Raw genomic sequence first — 13,366 nt, 5'->3', positions numbered from 1 at the left:
GCTACATATTTTACATGTTTGTTTTTTTTACAGACTACCATCAAGTTATTTTTTATTTTCTAAATTTGGAAATGCACAATAAAATGCAACGACTTAGTTTTATTTTGAAGTCGACACCTGACGTCAGAGGAGGCTCGCGCCGCTGTGATTCAGCGGCTCCGGTTGGCGGGCTGCACGCGCGTCCACTCCTCTGCGCTCGCGCTGTTTCGGCGGCGGCAGGGCGGGGTTTGTTTTGAGAGCGGACCGGAGAGAGAAGACTCACCAGGGAAGATGGCGACCGCAGGGTCTGCCGAACGGCCTGGGAGACCGGCCAGCGCCACGGCCGCCGGCACGTCCCGGGCCGGGCTCGCAGCTCGGTGCCGGTCCGGGTCCAGCCCACCCGAGTACGAATCCAAGAAGTGCATGGCGTGCGCGGAGACCGGAGGCAGCCCGGCCGGCAGACACCTGGCCTGTCCGCTCTGCCTAGCCCCCAGACACTCCGGCAGCGAGGAGCGGCTCCGCGGGAGGAGCGACCACGAGAGTAGCAGCAGTAGGCCGGGCGGGAGGGACTGCGACAGCCGGAGAGGTCGGTGAGCTTCTCGGGGAATCGCCCGTGCAGATATCGCTGTATCACACCGCTGCAGGGTGTTTGTTTAACGGCAGAAAACAGCGGGAATTTAAATGAAATCAACTTTAATAAAGTTTAACGTGAGCAGCGCGCGGTTTTAAGAATGTTAAAGGTTAGTTTTATGTGAAAAACATTTATGAAGTGTGGTAGCTGCAGGCGTAAAAATCCCCGCTTTTCTTTATGGAGTTTTGTATGGAGCTACAGGCTCAATCACAGGTCAACGTGTGGACACAAATCAATGAGAAAACCATGGAAACAGCCCTCAGAGGACACGTGACTGCTCACAGTGACCTCACCTGATCACAGGTATAGGCAGCAGGGTCACATGTCATGTGGCACTGCTCAGGTCTGCAGATGGGGAATGTGTCCAGACATGTACAGCTGGAGGAGGAGTTGAGTTACTGCAGTACTAGTAGTACTGGAGGTATTACTGCGTGGACTCTGTTAGCAGTGACTGGCTGGAAAAGCCCAAGGGGGTTATTACTAGTACTTAGAGCAGGACACAGCAGGAGAACCATAAATACTGTAAGTACTCTTTGACTTGCACTGACCACTGTGAACAGCAGTTCTTACATAAGAAAGCTCGGGTGAGACTCAGTGGCTTTATGTGTGTTGGATGAAGTCAGAAGGTGCTGATGGTGATCATGTTTTATGTTTTATTCATTGACCCAATACTGACACCTTTAGCATTTTTCCTTTTAGGCTGTATCTGAGCAGCTTTGTGTGATTCACAGTTCACAATAATCCCTGTTTGTCTGATGCTGGGCATCTGTCGTGTCTCTCTGACATCACAGATAGCCAAGAGTGGAGCAAACCGTGCCCGAGCTGTGAGCTCACAGGTTTACTGCACGTGCACCGAGCTCGTTATTACAAAGTTTTAAGACAGGAAGTGAACAGTAGAATTTTAGTAGTCAAAGTCACCTGTTTAAATTGTATTAAGCCTTTAAATTATTAGGGGCGTGGCTTCTTTGACTGTTTTCTCTTTGGCTGTGTTCCTTTAGAGTTCTTCGTCTCTCCGGTGCTCATCCCGAAGTCTGCCGACGCTCCTTCAGGCCCGAGCGGGAAACACAAGGTGAGTCAGAGAGCTGCAGGTAAACCTGTGATCACCTGTGAGTGGTTAAGCTCGTCACAGCCGACCGAGCCTGCTGAGTGTTTTATTGCTGAGGAAGAAAAGCAGAGCTCTGCAGGCTGCCGATATCAAACTTGAGAACTTTGGCTTTAATTTGAGTTTACATTAAGTTTACATTAAGTTTTCTCTCTAAGCAGTCACCTCTCTCTCAAAGTTTCCACTGTGAGTCTCGATATACCCTCGTAGATGCTGCGTCGTCTCGTGGAGACAGGAGAATCTTTGTGTTTTAGCCCTTGAAATAAACTTTAACCCCTCCGTGTTTCAGCTGCTGCTGTGTGACGACAGAGAGGAGGTGAAGAGGAGGAGCTCTCTGAACTGTAAAGACGAGTCAGTCCGTCGTGATGAAGATCCGGTGAGTGATGACAGGCTGAATGTTTTCATCCTGCAGCAGCTGTCTTAACTAGCTGTTGTCCCTCCTCAGGGCGTCCTGTCTGACTCCGAGAACGAGGAGCCGATCAGCAGGAGGATCCGAAACATCTCAGCCTTTATCAGGAAAACCAAAAACTCATCCGCTGGGTGAGCACAACCACCCTGTCCTATTCCTTTTGCAGACAGTGAACGTACCACAGACTACAGGGGTGTGACCTCTGACCTCTGTGTTTATTCTTTAGGAGTTGTCAGAGGAGCAGGAGCTGCACTGATCCTGTGGAGGATGGAGGAGGAAAGATGAAACTTGTCACCCAGCCGGCAGCCGTGATGGACCGGGTACGTGAGACAGTCATGTCATGTGATCAAGACTCCCGTCTGTGGGAACTTCAGAAGAAATAGTGTTTTATCAGGCTGTGTTAGAGAGTGTAATCAGATTACTGTATGCTTCAGGAGCCATCCAGGTTCAGTCTGTGGGGAGAAGGATCGTTAAGCCCCTCTGCCATTAGAACCTGCTCGGCACGATTAGCCCCAGTTTTCAGGGTTACCTTTAGGTCATAGTACCTGGTCGGGTTCCAAGCGGTCCGAGCAGGTAATAAAATGTGACTTCATCAGACTACATTATTGGCTGGTCAGTAGCGTCACTGGATGAGTCGTGAGAGCTTCTCGTTCAGTAAAATCAAAACCGCCATTTTTGAAACGCTACATCAAAGGAGATGGCTACAAAAACAACGCTGCGTTCCCCGAGTGTGACGAAAAGCCACAGAGTGAGCTGCAGGCATATATTTGCTTCGACGTGCACCTTTGTCTTAGTGTTCGTGTCACATGTCAATAGACTCTGTGCACCGTGTGCTACTTCCGGTGGGGAAACTCCTGTAGGGCGCCTCGTTTCCGGTGTGATATTCACGTCTTGTTTACGGTCGGGTTTTCCAAAACAAGTCAACCAAATGGATGAATCAAGCGGCGATTTACATTTCTCAAGATGTCGTGGGAATTTACTGAATATATCTGTAGATGATGTTCGTCGACGTGTCGATATTTCCCCCACGCCTCAAAGCAAAAGAGAGAAAGGATTCAAATGTTTTATTTTGAGTGTTTGTATACAGCGGCCCCTCGTTTATCGCCGGTGTTCTAAAAATAACCAGCAACAGGTGAAATCCGTGAAGTGCCCAGCTTTATTTTTTACAATTATTTGAGATGTTTTAAGCCCCTCACTACACTTTATACACTTTTCTCTCTTGCTTAAACTCTCAAAGTTCAAACCTTCGTAGAAAAATAATTCCAGTATTATAGGTTTTTGGGTCCAGAACATGAGAATAGAGCAGCTGAGAGAGAATCCAACATCAATCAATCATTAATGAATCAATGAATCAGCGATCGATGTAGCGATTCTGTACTGTACAGGAGAGACGGCACGGAGGAGATCAACAATGGTCTGCAGCCGAACGCAATGTGCTGTAAAAATAAAAAAGCATGCAAAATTGCACACAAAAAATCTGCGAAAGGTGAACCGCGTTATAGCGAGTTAGGGAGTTATAGCGAGGGACCGCTGTAATTTTGAAGGCAAGTCACAACATACCCTTCGTGAATACTAACGTATAGAAACCCTTACCAGCAATCATTCATTTATTTTTTTTGTGGCTTTTTTTCATAGTTTGTTGACATGCTGTGTGGGTGTGTACTGGTATGGACATAACGGGGAAACATCTGGCTTTGACTGTTGTTCACCTGCAGTTTGAGTGCTGAACATTTGCCTGTTTAAATCATAAGAACTGTCTGTATACAGAGATGTGCTTCTGCTGCAGTGATGCAGTTCTGCTTGTGTTGAGTGACGTAAACAACCAATCGATCTGCACGCTTCAAACGTCAAAACTGATCATCTGATTTTTTTTTTTATGACACAGCAGTGGTGAGTGTTCCCACCTCTGCTCTTTGTAACTTAACGCCATCTTTCCGTTTTCGTGTTTTGGACATGATTTTTGAGTCCACCTTCGCAGTAGCGATTGACCGCAAAATAAAGCTACCGGAAACGTACAACCCCACTAGGGCTGCCACGATTAGTCGACTAGTCACGATTACATCGACCATCAAAATCGTCGACGACTGATTTAATAGTCGACGCGTCGTTTGAAGCTTTGTAAGATCACAAAAGACGCAGGAATGAGTAGCAGGATTTAAGAGTGTAATAACGGACTGAAACAGAAGATGGCAGCACTGCATGTACAAGGATGCCAGCTGCCATTAAACCCCGAAGAAGAAGAAGAAGCTGTGTCCCAGAATTCATAGCGCAGCTTCCAACAATGGTGGCAGCTGGTTAGTTTTAATATTACTCTTATTATTCTTTCTGGGTCACAAAATAAACGTTTAACATATTTTCAGGTGAGAATGTAGCTGTGTAAACCTCAAATATCTGCTCAGTTTATCAGGACACCGCATATTTTCAAAAGTGCTCCGACGTTTTCGGAGACGTCTGTTACCCACTAGCTCGATAGCTAGGCGGGGGCGAGGCTCACTAGAGCCGTGAGAACACGGACTCCCGGCAGATCGCGTCTTTCGCTACTCAGGTTAAACATGATATATGAGTCACTTAGATAACTTACAAATGTTATTGTTTGGCTTTTTTAGTATTTTATTTGTTCCTGAGTAAATCTGTTTGCCTGAGATCAAAGTTTTTACACAGCTGAATAAACGTCAAGCAGACAGCTGATTATCAGAAGTGTGAGATGCTCGAGAGTTTACTCCGGTGTCCTGTTATAGTTTAGATAGCAAGGAGTTTATTAAACTTCACCGGAACAATCTGCAAATTTCATTAAAAATTAATAAACTGTCATCTTGTCTTTATTTTTAGTTAGCACCTTAAACACTTAAAGCTGTAAGCTAATGATAGTTATATAAGAGCAGATGCTGCTGGTGCAATAAGCTGTACGTTGTACGTCCAATGGATGATGATCTGATTAGTCGACTAATCGCAAAAATAATCGGTGACTAGTCGACTATCAAAATAATCGTTTGTGGCAGCTCTAAACCCCACATCCGGTCTTAAAACAGGAAGTTAGCATTTTCTCATGCACAGGGTCTATTACGTTGTGAGACGCGCAGACAAATTGCCCTGATGACAATGCACTGGTCTGTAATGGAAAACCAGTCGATTCAAACAGGTATTAATGGAAAAGGCTCTATAGCAGGGGTGTCAAACTCCAGGCCTCGAGGGCCGGTGTCCTGCAGGTTTTAGATGTGTCCTTGGTTCATCACAGCTGACTCAAATGGTTAAAGGACCTCCTCAACATGTCCTGTAGTTCTCCAGAGGCCTGGTAAAGAACTAATCATGTGATTCAGGTGTGCTGACCCAGGGTGAGATCTAAACCCTGCAGGACACCGGCCCTCGAGGCCTGTAGTTCCCCACCCCTGGTCTATAGAGTGCTTTGGGGTCCACATCCTGAACTTTCACTGTGAGCTTGCACCATCAGGCAGGCATTAGAGTGACAAACCTCTGCCTCCTTGTCTGCCTGACACATCGTGTGGATACCACCCCACTACAGCTCAAATACCTGGTGAAACATCACAACTCTTAAAGGAGTCGCCTTCTACTCAAACATGCTGTGTAGAGTCCAGTCTCTGCATGGAAACAGCACAGCATCCATCAGAAGGAAGTGTCGGGTTTTACAGAAAAAATCCATACAAGTGTATAAAACGGGGCCTGGTGATGGCGTTTATTCTTATATTTCACCTGTGTTAAACAGCTGTGTGGTTGCTGACTTGTGTTCTTGTGTCCTCCGCCAGGTTGGCATCAGCCACAGCTATGCGGCAGGAATCCTCCTCTCCTCTGAGAACAGCCGCTCTATCTCCGCCCCCATCACCGCTCCCGATCGGAGGCTCACCTGGCGAGCTGTGCTGACATCATCTTCCTCGGCTCTCCTGTGCATGCCTCCTCCCCGACCGGAGCGCTCCATCAGCCCCGAGAGCAACGACAGCATCTCCGAGGAGCTCAACCACTTCAAGCCCATCGTCTGCTCGCCATGCACGCCACCCAAGCGCCTCCCGGACGGCCGCCTGATGGAGCCCACCATCGTGAAGTCCACGCCCCGGAACCTGACCCGCGGTCTGCAGAAGGCCACCAGCTACGAGGCCAGCCCTGCCGTCCTGCAGAAGTGGAGGCAGATCGAGCTGGACCGCCAGAGCCTCAAGGTGAACTCCAAGGCCACGCTGACGAGCCCCGTCTCCGAGGTAAACCATAACAAGCTCGGCATGGGTGGCGAGGGTGCAAAGACGCGCCAGTCCCCGGCAGGAGACGCAGTGACGTCAGCAAACAAGAGGAGGCTGCTGTTCGACTCTCCAGCCGGCGACACGGACAGCTTCCAGAAGCAGTCGGTGAAGATCCGCGTCCCCGCGGTCCGCTACAGCAGCGAGTCGACCTTCAAGGGAGGCTTTGAGCCGCCGGCCGGCACTCCTGAGTCCTGCAGCACGGGGGCGCTGTTCAGTCGGAAACAGTCGTTCTCGCCCTACACCAAGAACTCTGGGGTGCAGTCCTGTAAGTTAGTACCAAAGGACTCTCAGAGTCCCAGGAAGGAGTCCGACAGTAGCATCCACAACCAGACTACCTCACGGAGGGGCAAGAAGAGGAAGCAGAAGACCAAACATCTGGACTCGAGCCGCGACTTGGATCTGAAGAGGGGCCGGCCCGTCAACCAGGAAGCGCTGGACGAACGGTACATCTGCCAGATTCAGCAGGAGCGGCAGGATCGAGCGCTCGCCCTGAAGCTGCAGAGACAGTTCGACCGCGAGAACCAGAACCGTAGAAGGAGCCCCGACAAGTATTTCCTGCGGTCCTGGATGTCCACTCAGAGCCGCAGGAGGCGTGGTCTGAGGAGGTCCAGACGAATCAACAAGAAGCACTAGACAGACGGGAAGGATCTCATATATGCAAAGACACGAAAGGCGAAGGTTTAATGAACGTATGAATGTTTTCACTCGTCTGACAAACGGGTTTGTAACCTGGAGACGTTTCTTCCAAACACCAGCAGATCACCAAAAACTGAACCTTCAGCTGCAGGACGGCGCGACAGTCGTCACCACAGGAAACGTCCTGGAAGTGTTTGAACTCAGAGGCTTAATCTGAGCTTTTTTACAGATCGCATGGCCGAGTCGTTTCTCTGCAGCTGGAACAAAGAAAGCTTTCACAGGTTCAACCATAGTCACGTGGCCCGGGGCAAAGGATGTTTATGTTGAGCTTCCAGTTACAGATCCAGGGTGGATGTGAGGCCCTGAAGGTCACAATGTCTGAGCTGAACATCGCCTCGCATCCCGACACCGCTGAAGGCGACGGCGGTGTTTAATCCGTATTTGTGCGCTGCGTTCCAAACACAGCGGCCTGCGCATCATCTGAACTGTTGCAAAGGTTCAGATGAAGGCAGGCTGCACGCTGCCGGGCCGAACACGACTCTGTCGGTTCAGTCCGGTGCGCTCCACGCGATGATGATGATGTTTATTAATATAGTTCATTTAAATCTCACCGGCCTCACAGTGATCTCCCAGAGGCCGAGGAAAATCTAAAAGGAGCTTTATGGAAAGAAATGAGATGAGGGACTTTTCCTTTGCTGCTAGCGTGAGTGTCGGCCTGAGCTGCTGTTTGACAGAAATCTGTCTTTGTATTTGTGACCGTTTATGAAGCCCAGTTTGAATAAAATAGTTAAAAGTGATTTTTTATTGGCTCCAAAACTCCAGACTGTCAGAACTTTCCAAAAGTCCAAAATCATGATTCGTATGTATTTCGGTAGCTCAGAGCGTGACACGCGTCTCTTCATTCATATCTGAAGTGAACACATATCTGAACACATCACTTCCTACCTGACGGTCCCTCTGGGTGTGCAGGTATCCCTCCACCCCTGAAAGCGTGACATGTACCTGGTATTACCCTCTGAGGTGATACTGAGGAGCACCGACGGTCGCTGTGACGCAGGTTTCTGTCAGCAGCACGTCTTTGCCCCGGGCAGGTGGAAGTTACCCCTGGTTTATCCTCGTGAGAACTTTCCACAGGTTAATCAAAGTCCAGCCGACCTGCATGTGTTGGGAATGCAGGAGAAACCAGAACCCGCTCAAATATAAGGAGGTGTTGAGTCAGACTTCTCCCAGCAGCTGAGGATCATGGGACATAAACTTCCTCTAGTATAGCTGCTGGTGTCATCCTGGTCTTCCAGTCTGAAAGTCGGAGCTGCCGAGGCTCGTGGGGACTGCAGTCTTTAGAACCCGATTGGTCAGGAAGGATTTCTACCTGAATTCGGATCAGGAGACTCACCTGGTCACTCTCAAGGAGCGAGGAGCCGTGTGATTGGACGAGCTTTATGGCCTGTGATGTCAGATGCTGGTGCATTCAGACCAAATGTGAATTTACTGTGGTCACAGAGCTCTGACTGTGGTACTTTTAATAATTATTGATTTATAAAAATCACGCTGGAGTCAGAGTTAGAACGTCACCTGTGGTCCACAGGAAGCAGGTGAGGCAGGTGGCTGTAGAGCCGACAGCCATTTAGCAGCGAGGTTAGAGCCCCATCTCTATGTAGAGAAACTTCCACGATTGGGCCAAGCTGAACCAATCAGTGAGCGAGTTCAAGCTTTCGGGGACAAAATCCACCCTGACCCTTCACCCCTCACAGTCAGCTGTTTTCTGTCTGCAACGTAAACATATTTAATGCAGAAACTGCCTTCATGCTGCGAATACTGTCAGAGTTACAGGAAATGCGTGAGGTGGTTTCCAAATCTGGATCTTTTTAATGTTTTGATCGCTCCGTCAGTGCAGCAGAGGTCCACACGAAGCCTTCAGGCTGAAACCATCAGAAACTGCAGCTCGCTGCCACGCCCCTGCAGGAGCCTGAGCCTGAAGCTGAGACTGAAGGTGGGCGTGCACGTGCTTGGTCTGAGCTCACCTTCACACTCTGCTTCAGCGTTCCAAAGGAGCTGCACGGCTTCTGTTTGCAGGTCATCTGTGTTGGATCGGTGATGCTGTAGCTCCTGCAGGCCGTCCAGATGTCTGGTTCCTCAACACACGTGTTTTTTCTCCATGCTAAGCTCTGTCAGTGGTTAGCCTGAGTGCAGCGGCACGCTGTGTTCACACTGTGCTCAGATCAGAGGCAGTCTGAACGACGCTGACCGCTGGTGGGTCGCTGTTAGAAAAGCCGTACTCGCACTGAGCCTCAGTAATGTCATGATTCACTCTGGGGGTCGTATGTATGATAGACGCTGAAGAAGATGTGAGGGCGGGGACAAACTGAGGACACGCCCACAAACATCCAACGTGTTGGTGTAGTTACTCTGCAGTTCCTCTACCTGAACACCTGCAAAGAAACAATGAGGTTGGGTGGCGTTAGAACCAGACTGCAGCTCACAGGCTGGATGTAAAATAAAGGTGTAGCTCCTTAAACCTGCATTCTGTCTAATGTCCAGCAGGGGGTGGCAACTCAAAAATCTGAGACACTCACCTGGTCTCTGTGCTCACTAACACTTTCCTGATTGGCTGATCATCATTTTGGAGATGATGGTGCCGTCAGAGTCACAGGAAGCAGGTTAGGGCGGGGCTACCTGTGATTGACAGATTGCAGTGCTCTCTCCCTGTCATGTCTGCCAGCAGCACAAACCCAGGTCCAGTTCAATGACTGGAGTTACCGGAGGTAAGAGGCCACGCCCCTAATAACTGTATTACTACCTTTAGCTTACAATATAAAGCGACTTGAGACGGCTGTTGTTGTGATTTGGTGCTAAATAAATAAAAGTGAATCGAATTCAAACCATGTGAGCGTAAAATGCAGGTGTCATGAAGGGAAATGATCCACAGAGACCAACAGTGTATCAGGCTGCAGACGTGTTCATTTTATCACGGGAGTCTGCTGCCTCTGCTGGACGGTGGAGGAACTGCAGCCTTTGGAGGTTTAGGTGATTGGTTTAGATCATAGGTGTCAAACTCTGGCCCGTGGGCCAAATTTGGCCCGCAGCCTAATTACATTTGGCCCGCAAAGCCATACCAAATTACTATCAGAGCTGGCCTACTGGTATTATACAGCTAATATATATATTGTTTAGTATTAAGCTCGGCTTGTTCCATATTCAGTTTTTCAGCAAAACGTGTCCATAAGAAAAGATTCATTCTCATATCTGGAGGAATAAATATGTTTCAATAAATATTAACGTTAGCCCGCGACTTTGTTCCTGTTTTGAATTTTGGCCCACTGTGTGTTTGAGTTTGACACCCCTGGTTTAGATAATAATAACATTCCTGCTGTTTCCTCTTTTTTTTTTTTTTTTTTTTTTTTTTTTACATTTCTGCGTCCTCAGTGATTCCTGGCCTTCATCATCATCATCATCATCAGCTGTTAAAGTTTAATTTGAAGTCTTGATGGAGCTGAAGGGCTTCTCTCTTTTTTTTTTTTTTAAACCATTAAAGATGAGCACGTTTCTGTTTTGTATTCTTTGGTGGGTGCAGAGAGTTCAGGTGGGGGTGGGTGGACGGGGTCAGGGGTCACGCTGAGTGCCAAATGAGCAGATGACATTGATCCTTTGTAACTGACTAGTTTTGTATGAGCGGCTGCTGGAAGAAAAAGTAAAAGAGTTGAAACGCTGGCTTGTGTCCTGTCTTCTCTTCACTCAGTGATCTGAAGCCCAGGGCTCACCTGAGACGCTCACCTGAGCGTCCCGCAGATTGCCGATGATTGGTAAGAAGAAGCAGGAAGTGCAACAGGACGTCCTCCATCAACTGCAAACAATATCGCCATCAAAAACTCAGCAGGTTGAAGGTGATGCTACAAACTCTGTTACTCCATGTTTCATTCCCCAGATCAAAATGAAGGATGCTGTAAAGCAGCTGCTGTGAAGTCTGATATTCACAGAGAGTTAAGGCAAGGCAAGTTTATTTGTACAGCACAATTCAACAACAAGGTGATTCAAAGTGCTTTACAGAGACATTAGAAACAAGAACAAATAAAAAGCATGATTTAAAATTGATTACAACAAGCAAATAAACTAACTAATTAACAAACAAACAAACAAAACAGGATATAAAATCAAAACAGATAAAATCAGTAGTTAAAATGTAAGTTTTGAAGTTTAAGCTTAAAAGTGTGTATTTGGTGCTTTATTCAAATGCAGCTGAGAACAGGTGAGTCTTCAACCTGGATTTAAATAAACTGAGTGTTTCAGCTGATCTGAGGCTTTCTGGGAGTTTGTTCCAGATATAAGGAGCATAAAAGCTGAATGCAGCTTCTCCGTGTCTGGTTCTGACTCTGGGAACTGATAAAAGACCGGATCCAGATGACCTGAGGGATCTGGAAGGTTCATACTGGGTCAGGAGGTCACTGATGTATTTTGGTCCTAAACCATTCAGAGCTTTATAGACCAGCATCAGAACTTTAAAGTCTTAGTGAAATAGAAACCAGCAAAGCCTGTAACATTAGAACATCATTGAAAACAGTGTTTCATTCTGGCTGAGCTCCACAGCGCTGTGGGACAGGAAGTATCAGAGTGAGATGTGGTTTGCAAAAGTTCTTCTTTTGTTTTCAAAATAAAGCCCTCCAGTTACTTTTTGGATGTTGCCAACATGTGTTAATGAGCATTTTCAAAGATAAAAGCCCCAAGTTAATTTAAAAAACATCCACCACGGTGCTCAGAAATGTTTCAGATCTTAACAATGACAGTCACGACAGCACAGTTCAACTCGACCAGCAAACGTGCTCATGCATGTGTAAAAGTTTTCCAGCCGACAATAGGTGATATTTTTGATGGGCGGAGCAATGTAATCATGCACGCACTGATTTGCGCCTTTAGAATTTATACGTTTTGTTTAGAGGGAATGTTTTACCTCCACTTCTCGTTTGTTTTGGTATTAATTAGGGCTGCCACGATTAGTCGACTAGTCACGATTACGTCGACCATCAAAATCGTCGACGACTGATTTAATAGTCGACGCGTCGTTTGAAGCTTTGTAAGATCACAAAAGACGCAGGAATGAGTAGCAGGATTTAAGAGTGTAATAACGGACTGAAACAGAAGATGGCAGCACTGCATGTACAAGGATGCCAACTGCCGTTAAACCCCGAAGAAGAAGAAGCTCTGTCCCAGAATTCATAGTGCAGCTTCCAACAATGGCGGCAGCTAGTTAGTTTTAATATTACTTTTATTATTCTTTCTGGGTCACAAAATAAACGTTTAACATATTTTCAAAAGCGCTCCGACGTTTTCGGAGATGTCTGTTACCCACTAGCTCGATAGTTAGCCGGGGGCTAGGCTAACTAGAGCCGTGAGAACACCGGACTCCCGGCAAATCGTTTTCAAACCCACCGCCGTCTTTCACTACTCAGGTTAAACATGATATATGAGTCACTTAGATAACTTAAAATGTTATTGTTTGGCTTTTTTCAGTATTTTATTTGTTCCTGAGTAAATCGGTTTGGCTGAGATTAAAGTTTTTACACAGCTGAATCAAGCAGACAGCTGATCATCAGAAGTGTGAGATGCTCCAGAGTTTACTCCGGTGTCCTGTTATATTTTAGATAGAAGGAGTTTATTAAACTTCACCGAAACAATCTGCAAATTTAATAAACTATCATTTTGTCTTTATTCTTAGTTAGCACCTTAAAGACTTAAAGCTGTAAGCTAATGATAGTTATATAAGAGCAGATGCTGCTGGTGCAATAAGCTGTACGTTTTACCTCCAATGGATGATGATCTGATTAGTGACTAATGCAAAAATAATCGGTGACTAGTCGACTATAATCGTTTGTGGCGGCCCAAGTATTAATGTATCTACTTTATTATTCATTTATTTATTTGAGATGCGCCAAATCACACAAAAGACTTAATTTTACATCTGAGTTTTTTTTTTAAATCTTCGCTGGAAGAGACATTTTGATTTTTAACTTACTTTGTGCTGAATTTTGTTGAGTGTGTAATATACAAATATATATATAACAAATTTCCCACGTGTGGGACTAATAAAGGTTATCTTATCTTATAGATAAAAACCGTTACAGTGGAAAAAAGAAGCCAGTTTCTTTGTTTCTTTCCATTGTGGTCTTTATCTAAATAAAAGCTTGTGTTTTTTCTGAACATCGGCTGCTGCCGTTCTTTCTTTCTGTTATGAGTTTGAGTAAATGAATTGCTGCATTTGGACGCAGTTGGAAGACAGTGCCGTTAAAACAGTGCTATTATTTTTCTGTTGACTGCTTCTCTTAGCTTCACTCCACGACAGGGGTGAAGCTAACCATCTGGCTGAGTGGTGCAGC

At 46.6% G+C, this 13,366-nt stretch overlaps 1 protein-coding gene across 1 annotated transcript; it reads left to right on the top strand.

Moving 5' to 3' along the window:
* Positions 1-203: 203 nt before the first annotated feature.
* On the top strand, positions 204-10,582 carry rnf169 (ring finger protein 169). The gene is made up of 6 exons (XM_086262573.1): positions 204-565; positions 1,609-1,679; positions 2,002-2,088; positions 2,158-2,252; positions 2,348-2,441; positions 5,883-10,582. The coding sequence occupies exons 1-6, from the start codon at positions 271-273 to the stop codon at positions 6,996-6,998; spliced, it is 1,758 nt and encodes a 585-aa protein (XP_086118699.1). The 5' UTR covers positions 204-270; the 3' UTR covers positions 6,999-10,582.
* The last annotated feature ends 2,784 nt before the right edge of the window (positions 10,583-13,366 follow it).

Source organism: Aulonocara sp. 'chitande type north' Nkhata Bay, linkage group LG14 (assembly GCF_057382095.1).
Source record: "Aulonocara sp. 'chitande type north' Nkhata Bay isolate Kocher_YH1m ecotype deep benthic linkage group LG14, A_spYH_male_GT1.1, whole genome shotgun sequence".
Lineage (NCBI taxonomy): Eukaryota > Metazoa > Chordata > Actinopteri > Cichliformes > Cichlidae > Aulonocara > Aulonocara sp. 'chitande type north' Nkhata Bay.
The sequence above is the reverse complement of the archived record's forward strand: the minus strand, read 5'-3'. Positions and strand labels throughout refer to the sequence as shown.

Excerpts from the sequence above, each read along its gene's own strand:
- rnf169 (XM_086262573.1), top strand. The coding sequence starts at position 271 with ATGGCGACCGCAGGGTCTGCCGAACGGCCTGGGAGACCGGCCAGCGCC. Across the intron at positions 566-1,608 it reads GGACTGCGACAGCCGGAGAG|AGTTCTTCGTCTCTCCGGTG; the intron begins GTCGGTGAGCTT and ends GTGTTCCTTTAG. Across the intron at positions 2,442-5,882 it reads CGGCAGCCGTGATGGACCGG|GTTGGCATCAGCCACAGCTA; the intron begins GTACGTGAGACA and ends GTCCTCCGCCAG.